The 27,944-nt window shown below is 44.6% G+C and overlaps 1 protein-coding gene across 1 annotated transcript; it reads left to right on the plus strand.

The window, feature by feature from the left end:
* Positions 1 to 1,789: 1,789 nt before the first annotated feature.
* LOC137330931 (prostate androgen-regulated mucin-like protein 1 homolog) lies at positions 1,790 to 27,944 on the plus strand. Its single transcript, XM_067994536.1, has 4 exons — positions 1,790 to 3,440; positions 13,848 to 15,134; positions 18,577 to 18,655; positions 23,341 to 27,944. The coding sequence occupies exons 1-4, from the start codon at positions 3,398 to 3,400 to the stop codon at positions 23,423 to 23,425; spliced, it is 1,494 nt and encodes a 497-aa protein (XP_067850637.1). The 5' UTR covers positions 1,790 to 3,397; the 3' UTR covers positions 23,426 to 27,944.

Below are 27,944 nucleotides of genomic sequence, written 5' to 3' on the forward strand. Positions count from 1 at the left end.
GGTTAAATTATGGGAACAGGTTGCATGGACTAGGTTTGTACTCCCTTGAATATGGAATATTAAGGGGGTGATCTAATTGTGGTGTTTAAGATGATTAAAGGATTTGATAGGGTGGATGGAGAGAAACTATTTCCTCTGGTGGGGGGAGTCCAGAACAAGGGGGCATAACCTTAAAATTAGAGCCAGGCCATTCAGGGGTGATGTCAGGAAGCACTTCTTCACACAAAGGGGAGTGGAAATCTGGAACTCTCTCCCCCAAAAAGCTGTTGAGGCTGGGGGTTAATTGAAAATTTCAAAACTGAGATTGATAGATTTTTGTGAGGTGAGGGTATTAAGGGTTATGGAACCAAGGCGGGTAGATGGAGTTAAGATACAGATCAGCCATGATTTATTGAATGATGGAACAGGCTCGAGGGGCTGAATGGCCTCCTCCTGTCCCTATGTTCCTTGTAGTATATCTGTTCCATTTTTTTAATTTTTGAAATGAGACTGTAATGTACCCTTATCCCTTTGAAGCAGACTGATATATAGTTTGTCTGGTCCACTTTTAATTCAGCTAGTGATGGTAATTGGAGTAATAGATCGGATTGTGAATATATTGGCCCAGAATTTGTTGGAGTGGGGCATCTCGCAGCGTGCCCTGTGAGTTACACTTTTTCCTGCACCCTTCAGCTCCAATTATTTTTTGCGGCGTAACTTGCTGGAAGTGAGGGCTAATAACGGTGAGGGCAACGGGGGCATCTGGGACCTTGGTGAACGATGGCACCAACAGTCTATCTCCTTAACAAATTAGGTTTAAGGATAAAGAACGATGGAGAAGGAAATAGCACGAATTAAAGTCAAATTAGGTACAGAGAGAGAAAAGTAAAGAGATGGAAAGAAAGATTGATGGAAAGAAAGAAAGAGAAAAAAAGAGAAAGGAAACGTAAGAAATAAATTTGAACATTTAAAATTTTTAAAACCTCTAGGAACAATTTACTACCTGCAGGAATAGAGGCTCCACAGTTCCAACTGTTCCCTTTCTGGGCCAGGGAGGTTGATTGGCTTTGCAGGAACATAAGTCTCGTCATTAAGAAGGGTCCTTACGTCATTGAGTGCCAGCCCTAACTTTCTGCGGCGAGTTTAATGGGTAATTACTGCGCAAATCCTTGAAACTCACGGGGAGGTTGAGGGCGAGATGCTGTTTTCGCGAGGCTTGTGGCGGAGTGGCACAAATCGTCCTATGATTTGTGGCGATCTGCAATTCACGGCGTAGCTCTTCTTTGCCACAAATTGCTGGACGATTTGCACATTAAACTCGCTGTTATTTAGGCAGCAAATTCTGGCCCCTTGAATGAGTTTGTCACTGTACCCTGTGGGAAAAATTTGCAGGGCTATAGGGAAGAAGCAGGGACTAATTGGAGAGCTGTTTCAAAGAGCCAGTACAGGCACGATGGGCTGAACGGCCTCCCTTTGTGCTGTATCATTCTATGATTCCATGTTGCCTGTTGAACAGAACCAGGCTGCAGATAAGTGGGGACCAGTTGCTACAAACCATCTTTACTACTATCTACGGTCAAACTGTTTGGTTTAGCAGGAGGGCTGCAGCTGTGCTGGTTTGGAATTATTTATTTTTAAAAAAACAAAATCATATATTTTAAATTGACTGATGGGTCGGTGGAATCGCTGTAGAATTACAGTATTTGTAATTATATTATATTTCGATTCCGTTAACTGTGTTACAAATGACTCCGAATTGTCAAAGTCAGATTTTTTTCCTGTCTTTTACCTGCACTGAGACGAGTTTTAAAGAAGATTCTTTCAGTTAATGTTCAGGTTATTGTGACCGGTGCAGAGATTATAAAAACTGCTAAAGTCGCAAACTCACTTCAGTTGTGAAAGAAGCCAAACTCGCGGCGTCATTGTCGGTCCATAAAAGGCAGCGAGAGGGCGGATTGTGAGAGTGAGTTAGACCAGAAACTGATCACAGAGCCGCACAGGCACACCGGATCCCCAACTCAACACCGGATCCCCAACTCAACACCGGATCCCCAACTCAACACCGGATCCCCAACTCAACACCGGATCCCAGCACACCGGATCCCCAACTCAACACCGGATCCCCAACTCAACACCGGATCCCAGCACACCGGATCCCCAACTCAAAACCGGATCCCCAACTCAACACCGGATCCCAGCACACCGGATCCCCAACTCAACACCGGATCCCAGCACACCGGATCCCCAACTCAACACCGGATCCCAGCACACCGGATCCCCAACTCAACACCGGATCCCCAACTCAACACCGGATCCCTAACTCAACACCGGGATCCCACCAGATCAGCACAGTGACACACCGGATTCAAACACACCGGATCCCAACTCAACACCGGATCCCAACACACCGGATCCCAACACACCGGATCCCCAACTCAACACCGGATCCCCAACTCAACACCGGATCCCAACACACCGGGATCCACCAGACCGGCACAGTCACACCGGATCCCTAACTCAACACCGGATCCCAACACACCGGATCCCAACACACCGGATCCCTAACTCAACACCGGATCTCCAACTCAACACCGGATCGCGACACACCGGATCCCTAACTCAACACCGGGATCCTACCAGATCAGCACAGTGACACACCGGATTCAAACACACCGGATCCCTAACTCAACACCGGATCCCATCAGATCAGCACAGTGACACACCGGATCACAAGGACCGGATCCCAACACACCGGATCGGGAGTCTAACTCAACACCGGGATCCACCAGACCGGCAGAGACACCGGATTCTGACTGAACACTTCGGGATTCCAATAAAACGGCTCCGACAGAGCGGTGATCCCCGGACCCCGGCTCGGTCTCAGGCTCGGTCTCACCCCGGCTCGGTCTCACCCCGGACCCCGGCTCGGTCTCACTCCGGATCGGTCTCACCCCGGACCCCGGCTCGGTCTCACCCCGGACCCCGGCTCGGTCTCACCCCGGACCCCGGCTCGGTCTCACTCCGGATCGGTCTCACCCCGGACCCCGGCTCGGTCTCACCCCGGACCCCGGCTCGGTCTCACCCCGGACCCCGGCTCGGTCTCACTCCGGACCCCGGCTCGGTCTCACCCCGGACCCCGGCTCGGTCTCACTCCGGATCGGTCTCACCCCGGACCCCGGCTCGGTCTCACCCCGGACCCCGGCTCGGTCTCACTCCGGATCGGTCTCACCCCGGACCCCGGCTCGGTCTCACTCCGGATCGGTCTCACCCCGGACCCCGGCTCGGTCTCACTCCGGACCCCGGCTCTCCTCCTCTCCTCTCTCGGACTGTTTTTGTGACACGGACACTTCGGCCTTTCCCTCTCCCGCAAAGACTGAGCTGCCCCGGGTCTCATCCCACCCGCTCTGCCCCCGCAGCAATGCCCTGCAACATTGGGCTGGTCGCCCTGCTGCTGACTGCAGGTGAGTCGGTGCATTTATTATCACAATCCATCCGGTCAGCCGTCCAAATAAATCAAATCCATAACAGTCATTGAATTGCAAATGAATTTAGTGTTTCAGTATAGATGGACATGGGCGTATATTGATTGGAATGGGGGTGTCTAGACAGACAGAGGGTATTTAGAGAGACAGGGGTATCTAGACAGACAGAGTGTATTTAGAGAGACAGGGGTATCTAGACAGACAGAGTGTATTTAGAGAGACAGGGGTATCTAGACAGACAAAAGGTATTTAGAGAGACAGAGGGTATTTAGAGAGACAGAGGGTATTTAGACAGACAGAGTGTATTTAGAGAGACAGAGGGTATTTAGACAGACAGAGTGTATTTAGAGAGACGGGGGTATCTAGACAGACAGAGTGTATTTAGACAGACAGAGTGTATTTAGAGAGACAGAGGGTATTTAGACAGACAGAAGGTATTTAGAGAGACGGGGCTATTTAGAGAGACGGGGGGTATCTAGACAGACAGAAGGTATTTAGAGAGACAGGGGGTATTTAGACAGACAGAAGGTATTTAGAGAGACGGGGGTATCTAGACAGACAGAAGGTATTTAGAGAGACGGGGGTATCTAGACAGACAGAAGGTATTTAGAGAGACGGAGGGTATTTAGACAGACAGAAGGTATTTAGAGAGACGGGGGGTATCTAGACAGACAGAAGGTATTTAGAGAGACGGGGGGTATCTAGACAGACAGAAGGTATTTAGAGAGACGGGGGTATCTAGACAGACAGAAGGTATTTAGAGAGACGGGGTATCTAGACAGACAGAAGGTATTTAGAGAGACGGGGGTATCTAGACAGACAGAGGGTATTTAGAGAGACGGGGGCTATCTAGACAGACAGAGGGTATTTAGAGAGACGGGGGTTTTCTAGACAGACAGAAGGTATTTAGAGAGACGGTGTATCTAGACAGACAGAAGGTATTTAGAGAGACAGGGTATCTAGACAGACAGAGGGTTTTTAGAGAGACGGGCTATCTAGACAGACAGAGGGTATTTAGAGAGACGGGGGTATCTAGATGGATAGAGGGTATTTAGAGAGACGGTGTATCTAGACAGACAGAGGGTATTTAGAGAGACAGGGTATCTAGACAGACAGAGGGTTTTTAGAGAGACAGGGTATCTAGACAGACAGAGGGTTTTTAGAGAGACGGGCTATCTAGACAGACAGAGGGTATTTAGAGAGACGGGCTATCTAGACAGACAGAGGGTATTTAGAGAGACGGGGGTATCTAGATGGATAGAGGGTATCTAGATAGACATGGGGTATCTAGACAAAAGGGAAGGAGGCTTTAACCTCCTCCAGCAATACAACCCTCTGATATTTCTGCATTCCTCCATTTCTGGCCTCTTGCGCATCCCTGATTTCCTTCGCTCCACCATTGGCGGCCGTGCCTTCAGCTGCCTAGGCCCTAAGCTCTGGAATTCCCTCCCTAAACCTCTCCCTCTCTCCCTCTCTCTCCTCCTTTAAGACGCTCCTTAAAACCTACCTCTTTGACCAAGCATTTGGTCACCTGTCCTAATATCTCCTTATGTGGCTCAGTGTCAAATTTTGTTTGATAATCGCTCCTGTGAAGCGCCTTGGGACGTTTCACTATGATAAAGGCGCTATATAAATGCAAGTTGTTGTTGTTTCACAGCCTGACTCCAAAGGAGGTGCTTTCTACCACTCTGCAAGGTTGGGGTGGTTAGTTGGTGTTAAGGCTGAAGGGCATCATTCAGGCAGCAAAGTATAACTACAGTTACAAACTAACTGTCATAGAGTGTTACCATTAGAGCGGGGGACAGATGTGATCTTTAAAGTTACAGTGGTGGCAGGAGAGTGTTCTTTTAACAAAAACGGTAGGAGTAACAACCTAAATAAAACAAAAAAGCAGAAATACTGCAGACGCTGGAAATCTGAAATAAAAACAGAAAATGCTGGAAACACTCAGCAGGTCGGGCAGCATCTGTGGGGAGAGAAACAGAGTTAACGTTTCAGGTCGATGACCTTTCATCAGAACCAGTTAAGAGTCTAGAACCATCTTTGGTTTTTCACCTCAGTTGGTTTGTTCCAACAGGAGTTTTTTTGTAAGAAATCTTTATAAATCACTGGTTTGGCCCCAGCTGGAGTATTGTGTCCAATTCTGGGCACCGCACTTTAGGAAGGATGTCAAGGCCTTGGAGAGGGTGCAGAGGAGATTTACTAGAATGGTTCCAGGGATGAGGGACTTCAGTTATGTGGAGAGACTGGAGAAGCTGGGATTGTTCTCCTTAGAGCAGTGAAGGTTAAGGGGAGATTTGATGGAGGTGTTCAAAATCATGAAGGGTTTTGAGAGAGTAAATAAGGAGAAACTGTTTCCAGTGGCAGGAGGGTCGGTAACCACAGGACACAGATTTACGGTAATTGGCAAAAGAGCCAGGAGGGGAGATGAGGTGGATTTTTTTTTTACACAGTGAGTTATTATGATCTGGAATGCGCTGCCTGAAAGGGCGGTGGAAGCAGATTCAATAGTAACTTTCAAAAGGGAATTGGATAAATACTTGAAGGGAAAAAATTGCAGGGCTATGGGGAAACGGCAGGCGAGTGCGATTAATTGGACAGCTCTTTCAAAGAGTCGGTACGATGTGCTGAATGGCCTCCTTCTGTACTTTAAGATTCTATGAAGTTTGTGACTTGACGAGAGTTTTATATTTGACAGCTGGGAATCTCTGATATTAATCTTGGCACGTGTTTATAGAAGTACAGTGACTGTGGGTGATTGCATATCGAGTGCTACAGATGTATCTCTCTACATTCCCAACCCTAAACTGTACCCAACTGTTGCTCTGTTTTATCTATGCCGTACCAGATAGTATCTATACAAACACATTGGACAATGAATAGCGTTGTTTCCACTGTGAAAGATACAGTTCACAATTTCACAACATTAATGATTTGGATTTGGAAGTAAAATTTCAAAATTTGAGGACAACACCAAATTGGGGGGTGTAGTTAATACAATGGAAGAATGCATCAAAATGCAAGTGGACATTAATAAACTTGCAGAATGGGCGTGTAATTGGCAAATTAATTTCAATATAGATAAGTGGGAGGTGGTGCATTTTGATAGGAAGAACAAAGAGGCCACATAATGCTCGGATAATAAGAGTCTAAACGGGATAGAGGAGCAAAGGAATCTAGGGGTACAGATATACAAATCCCTAAAAGTAGCAACGCAGGTTAAAAGGCCTTAAAAAAGGCAAATCAAGAACTGGGGTTCATTTCTAGAGGGATAGAATTGAAAAGCAGAGAAGTTATGTTAAACTTGTATAGAAACTTGGTTAGACCACACTTGGAGTATGGGGCACAGTTCAGGTCTCCATATTACAAAAAGAATATAGAGGCATTGGAGAAGGTGCAAAGAAGATTCACAAGGATGATACCAGAATTGAGAGGATATCCTTATCAGGAAAGGCTGAACAGGCTGGGGCTCTTTTCTCTAGAGAAGAGAAGGTTGAGGGGTGACCTGATAGAGGTCTTTAAGATATTGAAAGGGTTTGATAGGCTAGACGTAGAGAAGATGTTTCCACTTGTGGGGGGATTCCAAAACTAAAGGTCATAAATATAAAATAGTTGCTAATAAATCCAATAGGAAATTCAGGAAAAACTTCTTTACCCAGTGAATGGTTAGAATGTGGAACTCGCTACCACAAGGAGTAGTTGAGGCGAATAGCATGGATACATTTAAGGGGAAGCTAGATAAACACATGAGGGAGAAAGGAACAGAAGGATATGCTGATAGGGTGAGATGAAGTAGGGAGGGAGGATGTTGTGGAGCATAAACACCAGCATGGACCAGTTGGGCCGAATGGCCTGTTTCTGAGATGTAGTTTTGATGTAACTCGATATATAGCAACTTTCACAACCTCAGCCAGTGAAGTATTTTTAAAGTGTAGTCACTGTTGTAATGTAAGAAACACAGCAGCCAATTTGCGCACAGTAAGATCTCACAAACAGCAATGTGATAATGACCAGATAATCTGTTTTAGTGATGTTGGTTGAGAGATAAATGTTGGCCCAGGACACCAGGTGGAACTCCCCCACTCTTCTTCAAAATAGAGGCCGTGGGATCTTTTGCATCCACCTGAGAGGGCAGACGGGGCCTTGGCTTAACATCTCATCTGAAAGATGGCACCTCCGACAGTGCAGCACTCCCTCAGTACTGCACTGGGGGTAACAGCCTAGATATTTGTGCTCATGTTACTGGAGTCGGACCTGAACCCACAACCTTCTGACTCAGGGGCGAGAGTGCTGCCCACTGAGCCACGGTTGCACTAGGGGCAGACCGATTCCCCTGAAAGGAGGCAGGAGGCTTCGGGATTCTCACGCAAAAGGGGAGACGCTGATAATACAGGGCCTTGGAACCATTAACAGGGGCACTTGGGAGTTTTCAACAACAACAACAACTTGCATTTATATAGCGCCTTTAACGTAGTAAAACGTCCCAAGTCGCTTCACAGGAGCGATTATCAAACAAAATTTGACACCGAGCCACATAAGGAGATATTAGGACAGGTGACCAAAAGCTTGATCAAAGAGGTAGGTTTCAAAGGAGGTGAGAGAGGCGGAGAGGTTTAGGGAGGGAATTCCAGAGCTTAGGGCCTAGGCAGCTGAAGGCACGGCCGCCAATGGTGGAGCGATGAATTTCTCATCTGGCCCGTCCCACTCCTGTTTTATTGCTCTATAGTGCAATGTAGCAATGACTGCCACTGTCAATAACATTGATTTAAATCACTCTCTGGGTTATGCAAGTTATATCATCCTCTGCATAGGACTTGAATGAGTAATCTGCCTCGCCCTCTAAGAGAAAGGTGGAATAAATCATTTGCAGCCTACTCCTCTTGATTCAAAGTCACGATTCAAATTATTGTATAACTCATCTTTTTCAATGCAAAAATCAGTTTGAGTTATCAAGAGCAGACATTCAGATGGTGAATTTCTGCAGGGGTTCTCCTGCTGGCCTGCCTTAACTTCAGATACCGTTTGCATCATTCCCTCGGGATTTCCGCAATTCTCCCATGAAGATACGGTGGATGATTGGGAGAAACCAGCAGGAGTCCAACCCCCTCCTCCACCCCTCCCCCCCCCCCCCCCCACTTAGTTTATAATTGATTTTAAGCAGGACCAGAAATATAGAGTAATGCTGTTGCCCCGTATCCTAACTCGCACCAAGTCCCGTTCACCCGTCACCCCCTGTGCTCGCTGACCTATATTGGCTCCCGGTCCGGGAACGCCTCAATTTTAAAATTCTCATCCTTATGTTCAAATCCCTCCATTGCCTCACCCCTCCCTATCTCTCCAGCCCTACAACCCTCCGAGATCTCTGCGCTGGCCAATTCTGGCCTCTTGAGCATCCCCCGATTTTAATCGCTCCATCATCGGCGGCCGTGCCTTCAGCTGCCTAGGCCCTAAGCTCTGGAATTCCCTCCCTAAACCTCTCCGCCTCTCTCTCCTCCTTTAAGACGCTCCTTAAAACCTACCTCTTTGACTCTCACCTGTCTTAATATTTCGTTATGTGGCTCGGTGTCAAATTTTGTTTGATAATCGCTCCTGTGAAGTGCCTTGGGACGTTTAACTACCTTAAAAGGCGCTGTATAAATGCAAGTTGACGTTATTTTGGAGGTTATTTAACTGATCTCCTTTCAGATTCTCTTGTGATCTTCAGAATCATGTTAGTGAGATTATTGTTAGTTAAACATACATTTCCTCCAAAATAGTATACCCCAGTAATTAATCATGGCAATAATTTAAGTATATAGACCTGACTCGCCAGCACTGTCAGTATTAGAAAATGTGCCCAGCTTTTTGTAACAACATTAACCTGCCTCATGGGGAAATGTTTCTCACCTCAGTTTCACATTAGTTGGACTTCACTGACCTTAAATGGACTTTCCCCTTGATTGACACATTGGAGTAAATGAACTTCCTCCTTTACTGACACTTTGAAGTAAAAGGATTACTTCCTTACTGGAACTTAGCAGTCAATAAATATGATGAAATAATATTTGCATTTATAAAGCACCTTTTCACATTGAAACATCTGAAAGCACTTCACAGACAATGACTCACTCTGAGGTGCAGTAGATGTTATGTAGGCAAACATGGCAACCATTTTGCACTACCAATATCTCACAAACAACGGGTGAAATGAGTGATTAGTTAATCTGTTTTTTTTTCCCCATGGTGTTGGCTGAAGGAGAAATGTTACCCAGGACAACTCCAAATAGTGCCTCCAAATGAACCACCAGAGCAGTCAGACAGATTCTTGGCTTAACATCTCATCCAAAGGATAGGATTGGAAGGAAGAGCTTGCATTTATACAGCGCCTTTCATGACCTCATGACGTTCCAAAGCGTTTTACAGCCAATGAAGTACTTTTGTAGCGTTGTCACTGTTGTAATGTAGGAAACGCGGCAGCCAATTTGCGCACAGCAAGATCCCACAAACAGCAGTGTGATATGACCAGATAATCTGTTTTTTAGTGATGTTGGTTGAGGGCTAAATATCGGCCGAGACACCAGGGAGAACTTCCTTGCTCTTCTTCGAAAATCGTGGCTGTGGAATGTTTTACGTCCACCTGAGAGGGAAGACGGGGCGGGGCCTTGGTTTAATGTCACACCCCTGGTATGGGTTTCAAATCTTGTAGCCACCTGACCCAGAAGTGAGAGTGCTATCAACTCAGCCAAATTAGCACATAGGTAAGACATACGTCAAAAACACTTGAATAAGAATCTGTTTCAATTCTTGTAAAATTTCTAATGATTTGCAAGAGTTGGAAACTGAAACTAACTCCTCGGCAAGTCATTAAGGACATATTTTCCTCTCGTTCTGCTTGGGTGAAGGATTGTTTGGGCTCGGGGAACAGTGAAAAATCTGACAGGTTGTGTCATATGTATGTGACTCTCTGTATCCTCTATGCACCGCACCCAGATGATCCTGTGTGCCCAAACACAATAAGAGGAAAATCCGCTCCCCATACTGTCTCTGAAACAACTGAATTAGTTTTGGGAAATGCAGGAAAGAAATCATCTGAATAAAAATACACAGATGAGGCAGGTGAATAACAAAAATGCAGTATAAAACTTGTGGTAGGTAGAGGATACTAGGTATCCTTGAGTTAGGTAGAGGCAAATCTAGAAAGGCGGCACTCCCAGACAGAAGCCTTGCTAAGCAGGGTTATAACACAATAGCCCCGATTCTCCAACCCATGTTTCTGTCTATTGAAGAGTGCAGCCTCTCTGAAATTTCCTGGTAGTCAGAACTCATGACATTTGATTGTTTTATATATTGAGGAAACCTAATTAAGCACGTATCCATTATCTGGTCAGGTTTGCTCGTATCCATCCCATAATAGGAACCCCTGGCGTATCCAGTATTTATCGCGGGGCATCGTGGACAAAGAGTGTGCTTTTCTGTAACTAGATTCATAGTCATGAGCGTGTAAGAGAAAAGAATTGCTGGCTTTAAATCTCATCGATAGCAGGAGTTTTAGAAACCCAGCGTCAGTTTTCTTTCTATGTTAGAAACTGATGCCACTGATCTTCAGTTCGTTCCAAAAAAATCTTTTAGAACATTTTCTAAATCACATTTTGTTGGGAGGAACTCAAAGAGGGAAAAAACAAACTTTTCTTACAAATAACTTCTTTTCAAACAACCCTCCGAGATCTCTGCGCTCCTTCAATTCTGGCCTCTTGCTCATCCCCCATTTTAATCGCTCCACCATTGGCGGCCGTGCCTTCAGCTGCCTAGGCCCTTAGCTCTGGAATTCCCTCCCTAAACCTCTCAGCCTCTCTACCCCTCTCTCCTCCTTTAAGACGCTCCTTAAAACCTTCTTCTTTGACCAAGCTTTGGGTCACCTGTCCTAACATCTCCTTATGTGGCTCGGTGCTAAATTTTGTCTGATAATCGCTCCTGTGAAGTGCCTTGGGGACGCATCAGGATTTCAGATCCTCTACTCGGTTAATTTTTTTGCTTTATCTTGTTCGGACGTGAGCCCTTTTCTGAAATGATTAGGGTTAGCCTGGTGCCTATAGAGAATAGCCAATCTTGCACCCCTAGGAGAGACGGGAGAGGTGACGAATTGCTAACCAGAAGGCGATGGTGCGTTGTCAGAGACTGTCATTGCACTGCTAGGACAGCTTTTGGCACAAGTAGAGTTGTTTCTGGAAGATGTAGGCTAGCCTGGAGAATTGTGTGTGTAGGTTGACATAAAGGTGAAGTTCTTCTAGGAACATAGGAACAGGAGGAGGCCATTCAGCCCCTCGAACCTGTTCCACCATTCAATTAGATCATGGCTGATCTGTATCTTAACTCCATCTACCCGCCTTGGTTCCGTAACCCTTAATACCCTCACCCAACAAAAATCTATCAATCTCAGTTTTGAAAATTTCAATTGACCCCCAGCCTCAACAGCTTTTTGGGGGGAGAGAGTTCCAGATTTCCACTTCCCTTTGTGTGAAGAAGTGCTTCCTGACATCATCCCTGAACGGCCCGGCTCTAATTTTAAGGTTATGCCCCCTTGTTCTGGGCTCACTCACCAGAGGAAATAGTTTCTCTCTATCTACCCTATCAAATCCTTGAATAATCTTAAACACCTCAATTAGATCACCCCTTAATATTCTATTCTTGAGGGAATACAAGTCTAGTCTATGCAACCTGTCCTCATAATTTAACCCTTTTATCCCCGGTATCACTCTGGTGAATCTGCGCTGCACCCCCTCCAAGGACGATATATCCTTCCTGAGGTGCGGTGCCCAGAACTGAACGCAGTGTCTCCAGATGGGGTCTAACCAGAGCTCTGTACAGCTGAAACATAACTTCTACCCCTTTGTATTCTCTCCTGATCTGGCTAGTGGGCTGAAGGTACATTAGGTATGAGATACATTAGGTTGCTGAGGGGCCACACACCCCCAGCTACTAACTTCCATTCATTTTTACCTTGTAATATATCAGTTCCAATTGAACATGCTGATTTCTTTTTTTGGGCGTGTGCCTCTGTTTGGACAATGTCTAAATCACCTGCGTTTGGAAACAACAGCGAAATAATTAAACAGGTGGTAGGTTAAGGAGACTTGTAGGAGTGAGGTTATGATTCCTGTGGTGTGCATATATAGGTGTCGTGTTTGAGGATTTTTCCACAGAAAGGATTTGGGAAAAAAAAAGGCTGGAGAAGTTCGGAATCACCTCCTCACGCAAAGGGCGGTAGAAGTGTGGGACTCCCTCCCACAAAAAGCAGTAGACGCTAGCTCAATTAATAACTTTAAATCTGAGAGCGACAGATCTTTGCCAGCCTCAGGTATTGAGGGCTGTGGAGTCAAGGCAGGTGCATGGAGTTAGGGTACAGGTCAGCCATGATCTCACTGAATGGTGGAACAGGCTCGAGGGGCTGAATGGCCTACTCCTGTTCCTATATTAATAACGTACATGTTACATGTGTTTTAGCTACATCTGTGACTTGCTGAGCCCTAACAATCTAGCTCACAAAGCCCAGGCTGCTCAGTGCGATTAACACTTCTATTCACTGATTGTCCTGTGTTTGAATTTTGTGCGGCTGGAGGTTTAGAAAGGGCTGTTCTTAGTGCTGTTGTCTCATTGGTAGATGAATCCAAATAGAAATGCTTAGGCCTGTTAGTCTGCATACCTTGAGATATAAGTGTGGAATATGGAAGGGTTGATTTAAACTTTATATACACAGCCCTTGAGGCTCCCCAGGGTCCGTGTGCTTTATTCTTTCATAGTTAGCTTTACCTGCACATCAAGGTATGTCTTACACACGAGAGCTACGTTAAGGATACAGCACAGCATCATTTAGCTCAGAAGGAGGCCATTCGGCCCATCGTGCCTGTGCCGGCTCTTTGAAAGAGCTATCCAATTAGTCCCACTCCCCCCTGCTCTTTCCCCATAGCCCTGCAAATTTTTCCTTTTCAAGTATTTATCCAATTCCCTTTTGAAAGTTATTATTGAATCTGCTTCCACCGCCCTTTCAGGCAGTGAATTCCAGATCATAACAACTCGCTGCATAAAACAATTTCTCCTCATATCCCCCTCTGGTTCTTTTGCCACTTATCTTAAATGTCTCCTCTGGTTACCGACCCTCCTGCCACTGGAAACAGTTTCTCCTTATTTACTCTATCAAAACCCCTCATAATTCTGAACACCTCGATTAAATCTCCCCTTAACCTTCTCTGCTCTAAGGAGAACAATCCCAGCTTCTCCAGTCTCTCCAACTAACTAAAGTCACTCATCCCTGTTAACATTCTATTAGATCTCCTCTGCACCCTCTCCGAGGATAACATATTATTTTCCAAGCTTTTTCTATTCTAAAAGTTTATTTTGTTTACTTTGCAGAATTAAGTGCTGTCATTTCAAATGGAGAAAGTACAACAGAAACATTGTCCATTAGAAATGGAGCATCAGAAGCTTTTGAAGGAAGTCCACTAACCACCATTCAATCCACCACCCAAACTTCAACCACAACCAACACAATAACAAGCACCGTAGGGCCAACCATAACCACAACAACCAATCCTGCAGTCACTACATCTACAAGCACCAAACATAACTCTCCTGTTTCAGAGAGCTCTACAGGAATGGCAACAGGATCCTTACCAGAGGCAACAAGCAGACGCGACACAAATAAATCATATAAGACAAGTGCACCACAACCGACTTCAACTGCAAAACAATCAACGGATGTTACAAGTATATCACAGTTAACTTCAACGTTGGGCCAATCAACAGATGATACCACAACACTAGAGCCAAGTTCAACCACAGCCCAGTCAACCACAACCCAATTAACAGGTAATTCCAGTACAGCACAGTCAACTACAGCCCAATCAACAGGTAATTCCAATACAGCACAGTCAACCACAACCCAATCAACAGGTAATTCCAGGACAGCACAGTCAACCACAGCCCAATCAACAGGTAATTCCAATACAGCACAGTCAACTACAGCCCAATCAACAGGTAATTCCAGGACAGCACAGTCAACCACAGCCCAATCAACAGGTAATTCCAATACAGCACAGTCAACTACAGCCCAATCAACAGGTAATTCCAGTACAGCACAGTCAACTACAGCCCAATCAACAGGTAATTCCAAAACAGCACAGTCAACTACAGCCCAATCAACAGGTAACTCCAGTACACCACAGTCAACTACAGCCCAATCAACAGGTAATTCCAAAACAGCACAGTCAACCACAGCCCAATCAACAGGTAACTCCAGTACACCACAGTCAACTACAGCACAGTCAACTACAGCCCAATCAACAGGTAACTCCAGTACACCACAGTCAACTTCAGCCCAATCAACAGGTATTACGAGCGTACCTCAGTCATCTACCGCTGTAATCCAATCAACAGACGTTACAAGTGCACCAAAAGCAACTTTCACCGTAAGCCAGACGAAAGGAAGCACAACTGCATCAAAAACCACTTCAGTCACAAATGGCAAGACAGGAACGACGGCTGCTGACGCGACCTCTTTGTCTTCATTGTCAATGGTAACACCACCAGCTCTAGAGAAGCCGAGTTCAACAGCCCCAGGACAGACATCAAAAACTGAAGCCCCATCATCCCGGGAAACCACCATGATTACTGAGCAATCTGCAAACAGTTTGAGTGCAGGTCAGTGAGTCGGGTATACACCTCTTTATCTCCACAGTAGAGTAAACACCTCTTCATCTCCTCAGTAGAGTAAACACCTCTTCATCTCCTCAGTAGAGTAAACACCTCTTTATCTCCACAGTAGAGTAAACACCTCTTCATCTCCTCAGTAGAGTAAACACCTCTTCATCTCCTCAGTAGAGTAAACACCTCTTCATCTCCTCAGTAGAGTAAACACCTCTTCATCTCCACAGTAGAGTAAACACCTCTTCATCTCCTCAGTAGAGTAAACACCTCTTCATCTCCTCAATAGAGTAAACACCTCTTCATCTCCTCAGTAGAGTAAACACCTCTTCATCTCCTCAGTAGAGTAAACACCTCTTCATCTCCTCAGTAGAGTAAACACCTCTTCATCTCCTCAGTAGAGTAAACACCTCTTCATCTCCTCAGTAGAGTAAACACCTCTTCATCTCCACAGTAAACACCTCTTCATCTCCACAGTAGAGTAAACACCTCTTCATCTCCTCAGTAGAGTAAACACCTCTTCATCTCCTCAGTAGAGTAAACACCTCTTCATCTCCTCAGTAGAGTAAACACCTCTTCATCTCCACAGTAGAGTAAACACATCTTCATCTCCACAGTAGAGTAAACACCTCTTCATCTCCACAGTAGAGTAAACACCTCTTCATCTCCTCAGTAGAGTAAACACCTCTTCATCTCCTCAGTAGAGTAAACACCTCTTCATCTCCTCAGTAGAGTAAACACCTCTTCATCTCCTCAGTAGAGTAAACACCTCTTCATCTCCTCAGTAGAGTAAACACCTCTTCATCTCCTCAGTAGAGTAAACACCTCTTCATCTCCTCAGTAGAGTAAACACCTCTTCATCTCCACAGTAAACACCTCTTCATCTCCACAGTAGAGTAAACACCTCTTCATCGCCACAGTAGAGTAAACACCTCTTCATCTCCTCAGTAGAGTAAACACCTCTTCATCTCCTCAGTAGAGTAAACACCTCTTCATCTCCTGAGTAGAGTAAACACCTCTTCATCTCCTCAGTAGAGTAAACACCTCTTCCATCTCCTCAGTAGAGTAAACACCTCTTCATCTCCTCAGTAGAGTAAACACCTCTTCTTCTCCTCAGTACAGTAAACACCTCTTCATCTCCTCAGTAGAGTAAACACCTCTTCATCTCCACAGTAGAGTAAACACCTCTTCATCTCCTCAGTAGAGTAAACACCTCTTCATCTCCTCAGTAGAGTAAACACCTCTTCATCTCCACAGTAGAGTAAACACCTCTTCATCTCCTCAGTAGAGTAAACACCTCTTCATCTCCTCAGTACAGTAAACACCTCTTCATCTCCTCAGTAGAGTAAACACCTCTTCATCTCCACAGTAGAGTAAACACCTCTTCATCTCCTCAGTAGAGTAAACACCTCTTCATCTCCTCAGTACAGTAAACACCTCTTCATCTCCTCAGTAGAGTAAACACCTCTTCATCTCCTCAGTAGAGTAAACACCTCTTCATCTCCTCAGTAGAGTAAACACCTCTTCATCTCCTCAGTACAGTAAACACCTCTTCATCTCCTCAGTAGAGTAAACACCTCTTCATCTCCTCAGTAGAGTAAACACCTCTTCATCTCCACAGTAGAGTAAACACCTCTTCATCTCCTCAGTAGAGTAAACACCTCTTCCATCTCCTCAGTAGAGTAAACACCTCTTCATCTCCTCAGTAGAGTAAACACCTCTTCATCTCTTCAGTAGAGTAAACACCTCTTCATCTCCTCAGTAGAGTAAACACCTCTTCATCTCTTCAGTAGAGTAAACACCTCTTCATCTCCACAGTAGAGTAAACACCTCTTAATCTCCTCAGTAGAGTAAACACCTCTTCATCTCCTCAGTACAGTAAACACCTCTTCCATCTCCTCAGTAGAGTAAACACCTCTTCATCTCCTCAGTAGAGTAAACACCTCTTCATCTCCACAGTAGAGTAAACACCTCTTCATCTCCTCAGTAGAGTAAACACCTCTTCATCTCCTCAGTACAGTAAACACCTCTTCATCTCCTCAGTAGAGTAAACACCTCTTCATCTCCTCAGTACAGTAAACACCTCTTCATCTCCTCAGTAGAGTAAACACCTCTTCATCTCCTCAGTACAGTAAACACCTCTTCATCTCCTCAGTAGAGTAAACACCTCTTCATCTCCTCAGTAGAGTAAACACCTCTTCATCTCCACAGTAGAGTAAACACCTCTTCATCTCCTCAGTAGAGTAAACACCTCTTCATCTCCTCAGTAGAGTAAACACCTCTTCATCTCCTCAGTAGAGTAAACACCTCTTCATCTCCTCAGTAGAGTAAACACCTCTTCATCTCCTCAGTAGAGTAAACACCTCTTCATCTCCTCAGTAGAGTAAACACCTCTTCCATCTCCTCAGTAGAGTAAACACCTCTTCATCTCCACAGTAGAGTAAACACCTCTTCATCTCCTCAGTAGAGTAAACACCTCTTCATCTCCTCAGTAGAGTAAACACCTCTTCATCTCCTCAGTAGAGTAAACACCTCTTCATCTCCTCAGTAGAGTAAACACCTCTTCATCTCCTCAGTAGAGTAAACACCTCTTCATCTCCTCAGTAGAGTAAACACCTCTTCATCTCCTCAGTAGAGTAAACACCTCTTCATCTCCTCAGTAGAGTAAACACCTCTTCATCTCCTCAGTACAGTAAACACCTCTTCATCTCCTCAGTAGAGTAAACACCTCTTCCATCTCCTCAGTAGAGTAAACACCTCTTCATCTCCTCAGTAGAGTAAACACCTCTTCATCTCCACAGTAGAGTAAACACCTCTTCATCTCCTCAGTAGAGTAAACACCTCTTCATCTCCTCAGTAGAGTAAACACCTCTTCATCTCCTCAGTAGAGTAAACACCTCTTCCATCTCCTCAGTAGAGTAAACACCTCTTCCATCTCCTCAGTAGAGTAAACACCTCTTCATCTCCTCAGTAGAGTAAACACCTCTTCATCTCCTCAGTAGAGTAAACACCTCTTCATCTCCTCAGTAGAGTAAACACCTCTTCATCTCCTCAGTAGAGTAAACACCTCTTCATCTCCTCAGTAGAGTAAACACCTCTTCATCTCCTCAGTAGAGTAAACACCTCTTCATCTCCTCAGTAGAGTAAACACCTCTTCATCTCCTCAGTAGAGTAAACTCTTCATTCCAATTTACAGCACAGAAACAGGTCATTCGTCCCAACTGGTCTATGCCGGTGTTTATGCTCCATACGAGCCCCCTCCCACACTACTTCATCTCATCCTATCAGCATATCCTTCTATTCCTTTCTCCCTCGTGTGTTTATCTAGCTTCCTCATGCTCTGTTCTTAAGTAGATGTTGAGCTATTTCAACATATTTGGCTTTTTAATTCAATCTTATTTGTCTCGTGGTCACATTTGTTTTTTGTTTCCATCACCAGGAAGTGTGGCGGCCATCTCTGTGGTGGTCATCATCGCAGTTTTGGTGCTGTTTGGAGGAGTCACATACTTTAAATTAAGGTAATAGCCACATGAATTCTGTTTTTCACAGAAAACCCTTTTGATCACAGAGGTATTGCAATTGGTGATCAGTTAAATATTTGTTAACGTTCTCCTCACATTTTTTGGGTTACTACACTAGCTATTTTCTCAGGTTAAGCATTGGTGAAACTGGAGAAGCCGGGATTGTTCCTCTTGGAGAAAAGAAGGTTAAGGGGAGATTTAATCGAGGTGTTCAAATTTATGAAGGGTTTTGATAGAGTAAATAAGGAGAAACTGTTTCCACTGGCAGGAGGGTCGGTAATCAGAGGACACAGATTTAAGGTAATTGGCAAAAGAATCAGAGGGGAGATGAGGAGAATTTTTTTTATGCAGCGAGTTGTTATGATCTGGAATGCGCTGCCTGAAAGGGCGGTGGAAGCAGATTCAATAGTAACTTTCAAAAGGGAATTGGATAAATACTTGAAAAGGTAAAATTGGCAGAGCTATGGGGGAAAGAGCTGGGGGGAGTGGGACTAATTGGATAGCTCTTTCAAAGAGCCGGCACTGGCACGATGGGCTGAATGGCCTCCTTCTGTGCTGTATGATTCTATGATTCTAGCACCAGTCACTCCCGTCAGTGGATGCAAACGCAGACTTTCTTGTTGATTGAAAACTGCTTCCTGCGAGCCACCCTCCGCTAGGGGGTCCAACAATCGTGCAGCGGAGGCAGAAGGCCAATCTATAGCCTCATTTAAATGGGTACGATGGACCTGGGAGCGGACCCAGTCCCACCCATCTGGGGAACCCCAGGAAATCGCAGCATGGATCTGAGCGGGGGCAGAGACCTGATGGAACGGGGTCTCCGGCCAGGTTTTCATCTTCACTGCACCACTGTTCCCTCAGGTTCTGCAATGAGGACTGTCTACCCTGGTGTATCCTGTCGACCGACTCACTTTGATCAATGCCATGGGGGGATCCACTATTATATCATATAGCAGCACATTTTTAGAAATTGCTTTTCCCTGATTTCTGTGCTTTACATCAATTTTGGGAATGCATGGTGATTGGTTTCTGGCTTATTTAAAATTAATTCATGTTGCCAGGTCTGTGACTTTTGCTGTATACAGTAATTCACATTAAGTTTATCTCCTTTAGAATTACATAGAATTTTACAGCACAGAAACAGGCCATTCAGCCCAAGAGGTCTATGTTGGAATTTATGCTCCACGTGAGCCTCCTCCCTCCCTACTTCATCTCACCCTATCAGCATATCCTTCTATTCCTTTCTCCCTCCTGTGTTTATCGAGCTTCCCCTTAAATGCGTCTATGCTATTTTCCTCAAACACTCCATGTGGTAGTGTGTTCCACTCTCTGGGCAAAGAAGTTTCTCCTGAATTCCTTTTTGGATTTATTAGTGACTCTCTTATATTTATGGCCCCTAGTTTTGGTCTCCCCCCCACAAGTGGAAACATTTTCTCTGCGTCTGCCCAATCGAACCCCTTCATAATTTTAAAGACCTCTATCACCCCCTCAGTCTTTTCTTTTCTAGAGAAAAGACCCCCAGCCTGTTCAATCTTTCCTGATAGTTGTACCCTCTCAGTTCTGGTATTATCCTTGTAAATCTTTTTTGCACTTTCTCCAGTGCTTCTGTATCCTTTTTGTAATACGGAGACCAGAACTGTGCACAGTACTATATTAGCTCAGAAGTTAGAGTTACTGACAGTTGGGGAAGGATTCACCATCTGATGGATAGGGTGACAACGGTTGAGCCTAGTGGCCTTATTCACTCTTCTGTTTTGTATGTTCGAGTGTCAGCCGTGGCTCAGTGGCAGCACTCTTGCTTCTGTATCAGAAGGTGGTGGGTTCGAGTCTGACTCCAGAGACTTGAGCACAAAATACTGAGGGAGTGCCGCAATGTCACAGGTGCCACCTTTTAGATGAGAAGTTAAACCGAGGCACCTTCCGCCCTCTCGGGTGGATGTAAAAGATCTCATGGCACTATTTCAAAGAAGGTTCACCAGTGTGCAGACTTCTAATTCATCCCTTGTGCGCACTATGGTCTGTTAAGGATAAGGGACTAATTTTAACCTCTCCTCCTGACACAGTAATAAAATTACTGAGAGCCATTTCTATTGTAAGGACTTAGCAGTTTTGATTGGCTAATCCCAGCATACCATGATTGATAACGCAGTGTCTGAGACGGAGGGAAGATTTCCTCTGTTGACTATTTGCAGTGAAATTTTAATTGTGTTTTTCATAAACGCTGCCACATAGATTTAAAGTTGATCGAACATAGAGTTGAAATTTCATAGTTGCTTTGGCATCGATTGATATTAATGTAGGTTCTTTGCACTGCCTAGCTCAGATAACCCCAGTTATATTCCCCAGTGTGATCATCAATATCATTATTTAAGCAAAAATAGAAGGATCTCTGAGCCAATCAAATTCATTGAATCATAGAGCACAGAAGGAAGCCATTCGGCCCATTGTGTCTGTGCTGCTCTTTGAAAGAGCTATCCAATCAGACCCACTCCCCTGCTCTTTCCCCAGAGCCCTGCAAATTTTTCCCTTTCAATTATTTATCAAATTCCCTTTTGAAAGTTACTATTGAATCTGCTTCCACCGCCCTTTCAGGCAGCGAATTCCAGATCATCACAACTCGCTGCTTAAAAAAAATTCTCCTCATCTCCCCTCTGATTCTTTTGCCGATTACTTTAAATCTGTGTCTTTGTGATTACTTATTAAAACCCCTCAAATTTTTGAACGCCTCAATTAAATCTCCCCTTAACCTGCTCTGCTCTAAAGAACATAAGAACATAAGGTATAGGAGGAGGAGTAGGTCATATGGCCCCTCGAGCCTGCTCCACCATTCAATCAGATCATGGCTGATCTTCGACCTCAACTCCACTTTCCCGCCCGATCCCCATATCCCTTGATTCCCCCACAGTCCAAAAATCTCAACCTTGAATATACTCAATGACTCAGTATCCACAGCCCTCTGGGGTAGAGAATTCCAAAGATTCACAATCCTCTGAGTGAATAAATTCCTCATCTCAGTCTTAAATGGCTGACCCCTTATCCTGCGACTATGCCCCCTAGTTCTAGACTCTTTAACCAGGGAAACAACCTCTCAGCATCTACCCTGTCAAGCCCCCTCAGAATCTTATATATTTCAATGAGATCACCTCTCATTCTTGTAACTCCAGAGAGTATAGGCCCATTCTACTCAACCTCTCCTCATAGGACAATCCTCTCATCCCAGGAATTAATCTAGTGAACCTTTGTTGCACCGCCTCTATCCTTCCTTAGATAAGGAGACCAAAACTGTACGCAGTACTCCAGATGAGGTCTCACCAAAACCCTGTACAATTACAGCAAGACTTCCTTACTCTTGTACTCCAACCCCATTGCAATAAAGGCCAACATACAAATTGTTTTCCTAATTGCTTGCTGTACCTGCATGCTAACTTTTTGTCTTTCTTGTACGAGGACACCCAAGTTTCTCTGAACACCAACATTTAATAGTTTCTCACCATTTAAAAAATATTCTGTTTTTCTATTCTTCCTACCAAAGTGAATAACCTCACATTTCCCCACATTATACTCCATTTGCCACCTTCTTGCCCATTCACTTAATCTGTCTATATCCCTTTGCAGACTCTTTGTATCCTTCTCACAGCTTACTTTCCCACCTAGCTTTGTATCGTCAGCAAACTTGGATACATTACACTCGGTCCCTTCATCTAAGTCATTAATATAGATTCTAAGTAGCTGAGGCCCAAGCACTGATCCTTGCGGCACCCCACTAGTTACAGCCTGCCAACCCGAAAATGACCTGTTTATCCCTATTCTCTGTCCTTTAACCAATCCTCTATCCATGCTAATATGTTACCCCCAACCCCATGAGCCCTTATCTTGTGTAACTACCTTTTATGTGGCACCTTATCGAATGCCTTTTGAAAATCCAAATATACGACATCCACTGCTACCCTGCTAGTTACATCTACAAAAAAATCTAATAAATTTGTCAAACACGATTTCCCTTTCATAAAACCATGTTGACTCAGCCTAATCATATTATGATGTTCTAAGTGCCCTGTTACCACTTCCTTAATGATGGATTCCAGCATTTTCCCGACGACTGATGTGAGGGTAACTAGCCTGTAGTTCCCTGTTTTCTCTCTCCCTCCTTTCTTGAATAGCGGGGTTACATTTGCTACCTTCCAATCCACGGGGACCGTTCTAGAATCTAGGGAATTTTGGAAGATCATAACCAATGCATCCACTATCTCTGCAACCACCTCTTTTAGAACCCTCGGATGTAGGCCATCGGATCCAGGGGATTTATCAGCTTTTAGTTCCATTAGTTTCTCCAATACTTTTTCTCTACTGATATTAATTACTTTAAGTTCCTCACTCTCATTAGCCGCTTGGTTCCCCACTATATCTGGTATGCTTTTTTGTGTCTTCTACTGTGAAGACAGTCGAAGGCAAAAACAAGAGCAATTCCAGCTTCTGTATTCTCTCCACATAACTGAAGTTATGTGAACTGAAATTCTTGTCTATAAAAGGATGCTGAAGGAGAGGTTGTAAAATAAATAAGAATTTTTTATTGCTAGTGGCTCGTTAAAAAAAATTGATCTGAAATGTGCTTCCAAGATAATGTTAGGATATCTTACAACTCATAAAGTGTCATCTTCAAAAATATTTTCCATTTGTTGTAGGAATTCTTCATATGGACGATTGCTGGATGACCAAGACTACGGTTCATGGGGGAATTACAATAACCCTCTGTACGATGATTCATAAATGGACAACCAACTAGCAAAGACTGTACATTACAGGCTTCGAGGGCTTGTTTTTATTGGACCATCAATTGAAGGTTATTGAAGTGGGTTTTGTTTTAAACACTGCCAAGTAAAATCAAATGTGTTTTATTCCGTCCCATTTCTTTTACTCTGTTTTTAATTTTTTTTCTTCTGACCCAAACTCCTACCCATTATGGGGGAAAATTTGCAGCGCTGGAGGGAAAGAGCAGGGGGAGTGGGACTAACTGGATAGCTCTTTCTAAGAGCCGGGACAGGTACGATGGGCTGAATTACCTCCTTCTGTGCTCTGTGATTCTAAGACGTACCTGTGTTGGCAAATTAATCACGTACATCATCGCTCAAAGCCCACTGATGCGTGATTAAGAGACGCGGTCAATGTTTAGACTAATGGAGATCTACAGGCTGTTCCAAATTAAGGGTGAGATTAGTGTTGGCCTTTCCTGTTTTCCCAGCTCTCCTTCTACCTAAACGCCACCAAAATTGCTATGTTATATATAGAAATATGATTTAACTGTCTTAAGTGTTTGAAACATTAACCATTTGAGAGTTTGACTTAATTTTTAGTCCTGTTGGTGATAAAGTAGGAGGTCCCGAGAAATATGCTGCACCCGACTCTCAAATGCAAGTCCTTTTAGAGTTTTAGTCTTACACCACAATTCTGTTGATTTCATGGGGCTGTCCATGTGTCAGAATGTTAACTTTCAAAGAGTAATTTTGCAACAGCTCCAATTGCAAGCGTAGAGCTTTGACAGACATGAGCGAGAGTCAGAGAAAGACTCATAACACTATCGCCCCCTATTCTCTGACCCGCACCTACTGCTAGCAAGGCTCCACACGGCCAGCGGGCCCTCACAAAATGACCCCTTTTAAAGTTTTAAGCATCGTTCGGTTATTCCCTCCGATAAAGCTGAGAGTACTTCAGCATTAAATTAATTTGATAAAACTGTGGTAAGAATGCTGGACATGTAGGCAAACAGGAATGGGGTTCCAGGTAAACTAGAGGTCACCAATTTAAAGGGGATTATTTGGTGCAACTCCTGTTATACGCACTGAATGTAGAGTTTTCTTGAGGACTTATAGTTAAGAAGGAGGAGGGGTTATTTTTAGACAGCCTCAACCCAAGTCTTCATAACATACAACTCGCATGATGGATTGGCAGGTTGGGAAATAAAAGTGCAATTGATTGCAGCAGCTCAGATGACATAAAATTCGCTGATCACACCAAGTTATGTAGCCAAGTGACGCATTTAAGGGAAATTGATAGCTTTAGAGAGATTGGGGCCAATTGAGCAGAGGAGCAAGAAGATAGGTCTCAACGTGGATAAATGCACAGTTGTACAGATTGAAATGGAACAAAAATGCCAAAAAAATTTGTTTTAATTATCAATTGTTGACTGAAAGTTTTGCATGAAATCTGAAGCTGTTATCAGCCAGGCTGGTCAAGTGTTGGGTTTCATGGCAAGAGCATTTGGTCACAAGTCCAAACAAGTTATTCTGATCCTGATGGATCGCTACTGAGGCCAGTTTTGGAATACTGTCCGCAATTTTGAACATCTGCCTGCAGCAGGATATCGGAGGGATGAGGAGGAACCCAGGCCGTCAGAAAGAAACTCATGGAACGTAACTTGTTTTTATTAGAGGAGAGCTGCGGTGCCATCCGAGTCTTTAAAATGCTGAGAGGCAGTGAGAACGTAAGCAGGTTATTTGACTGGAGCTTTTGAGAAGACATCCAGAGCGAGACTAGAGTCAAGAGAAGTTTTTTATTTTCCCAAAAAAGAGTTATCGATCTAAGGATGGCTGCCAGCAAAAGGAGTTATAGACTGTGCGGATTTACCATCTTGAAAAAGGGATCCGGATAAATACCTGATTAGGAACAGGAATGAATGTTCCAGGAATATTTAAGCCCCGATTTTTAACTCGGGGCGGGAATCGAGGGTGCGGGGGCTAAAGTGGGAGGTGATCCATCCGGCTTCTCCCACCCCCCCCCCCCCCCCCAAGACCATGAGGCCCCTGGGAGATTTTAACTCCCAGGCCTCATTTGCATACCCCGACACTGACTCCTTCCCGATGCCAGCGGGAATAACGGGAGTGGAAATTCATGGGGGGGGGGGGGAAGGGGGGGGGAGGTCAAGCCGCCGCCTGGGAGCCATGGAAACGGTCTCGGGTAAGGTAAGTGAGGGGGGGGAGGGGAAATCGGCAAAGTTTGCAATCGGGGGTCAAGGATCTGGGGCCATGTAGGGGTTGCCAACCCTCCAGGATTGTCCTGGAGTCTCCAGGAATTGTCGACTGATCTCCCGGACACTGCTGCCAACAAACAAGGGAGAGAAACCATAGGGGCATTAAACAAAATGGTTGTTTTTTTTCATTTTCTTCAAACATTTTCATTTATTAGTTATAAAAATATTGGAGATGGGGGGAGAAGTCTGTTTCACTAACAGTCAAGAATCATCCAATTGGGTAACAAAGAGTTGGTTCCCTTTCCAATTGGCCGTGGGAAGGCCGTGCGCCTAGAGGGACCAATGGCAGGAGTGTGGGGGCGGGGCTGAGGCGGTTTGAGGCGGGAGATCACGTGATGAAACCTCCAGGAATATGTCCAACCAGAGTTGGCAACCCCTAGGTCCAAGGTATCCTTTTGGGACCAGGAGGAGAACTTCCGCTGGCCCGGAAGGAACTTGTAAGAAAAAAAAGCTTTTAAAAGTTAGACTTACCTGTGCCCCCTGTGTCCAGGACGCAGCCTGCTTTCGCTGGCAAGTCTGAGTTGTACAGTCCTTAGTGGGTCTGCATTGAAAATTGTGTGCGGTCCCGATGATGTCATTGGGAAGCGACTTCGGCATTTGAATTGGGTCCCCCCTCTCCTCTGGGGCGGGCGGCCGGCCCTCCCGTTCTTGATTTCAGGTCAGCGGGAACGCGGGATCGCGGAGCGAGCATTTCCGCCATCTTAACCCTCTGCCCGCACCATTCCTGCTGGACGGGGAGGGGGAGGGGGGTGCGTGGGTTAAAATACATCCTTTTGTAGCCTGAGACGATCAAACTGATTGATTAAATTATTGATACAGCTTTGAGAATGTTGGCATTATGGAAACGTTTTGACATAAGAAGCAATTGTCCAAAGATGCATTATTTAGTTTTTAAGGTTAGACAGATTACGGAACCAAGGCGGGGTGGGGGGGGGGGGGGTAGATGGAGTTAAGATACAGATCAGCCATGACCTAATTGAATGGCAGGACAGGCTCGAGGGGCTGAATGGCCTCCTCCCTGTTCCTGGAGATATTCTGGAGTTTCGCTTGATCGTTTTTGGGAGCGGGATAAACTTTGCAGATGCTTACGTTCTTAAACCAGGAGCGCAAAGCCTGAGTCAAGAAAGCCCCAAGATTAGTTCTCACACCCTGGCGTGTATTTTTAATTAATATTTATACCATCATCTCATAACGAAAACAGTGTTAATGAGAATTGGGACGCGGTGCTGAAATTGCGTTAAGTGCAGCCTCAGGCGTTTTTGTCCTCACCATGAGTAATGTTACATGGCTGACAGGACAGTATAATAAGGTCATTACTTTGTAGATCAAAGATGAAATTATAAGGGAATTAAGAGCCCATTGAGTGGTGTATTTAACAATTCACAGCTTCTGTTATCCCTCAACCAACATCTAAAAACAGATGATCTGGTCATTATCACAAACTCTAGGCAGACACTCCCAGTCCAGTACCGAGGGAGTGCTGCACTGCCGGAGGTGCCGTCTCTCAGATGAGATGTTAAACCGAGGCTCCGTCTGCCCTCTCAGGTGGACATTAAAGATCCCACGGCACTATTGCGAAGAAGAGCAGGGGAGTTCCCCGTGGTGTCCTGGGCCAATATTTATCCCTCAACCAACATCACTAAAAACAGATTATCTGGTCATTATCACATGGCTGTTTGTGGGATCTTGCTGTGCGCAAATTGGCTGCCTCGTTTCCTACATTACAACAGTGACTACACTTAAAAAGAAAAGTACTTCATTGGCTGTAAAACGCTTTGGGACATCCTGAGGTTGTGAGACCACTCACAAGGGAGTAAAACTATAATAAAAGGATATGACACCTAACAAAATGTAATATTCGAGCTGTTAGCACAAATTTATCACCCCTCTGGGAATGTTGCAATGTGTAACGTGGTATCGAATGCTTAATCCATGCTAAATTAATTATTGCTGAAAACATTGTAACTGGTGTACATGGAGTTATTTGCACTATGTAAAAAAAAAAGTCTTTGTAAAGCCTTCGTTTTTTTTTGAGGTTTTGAGCATATTTGTGTCTGGAGAAGGGAATATAATGATAATTCAGTTGGACACCCATTTGAATGTATTTGTATCTCGCTCTCTGCTATTTGTGAACAATCAAACAACCTGACAAGAGAGTAGCATGTAATAACAGACAGTAAACCATGGGATATGGTTTTGTTGCTGTGGTTAAGTTGAAGGAGCTCATTAATTTATGGAGTGTAATAAACTTGCTGTCGATTA

This window comes from Heptranchias perlo, chromosome 1 (genome assembly GCF_035084215.1).
Source record: "Heptranchias perlo isolate sHepPer1 chromosome 1, sHepPer1.hap1, whole genome shotgun sequence".
NCBI classification, from domain to species: Eukaryota; Metazoa; Chordata; class Chondrichthyes; order Hexanchiformes; family Hexanchidae; genus Heptranchias; species Heptranchias perlo.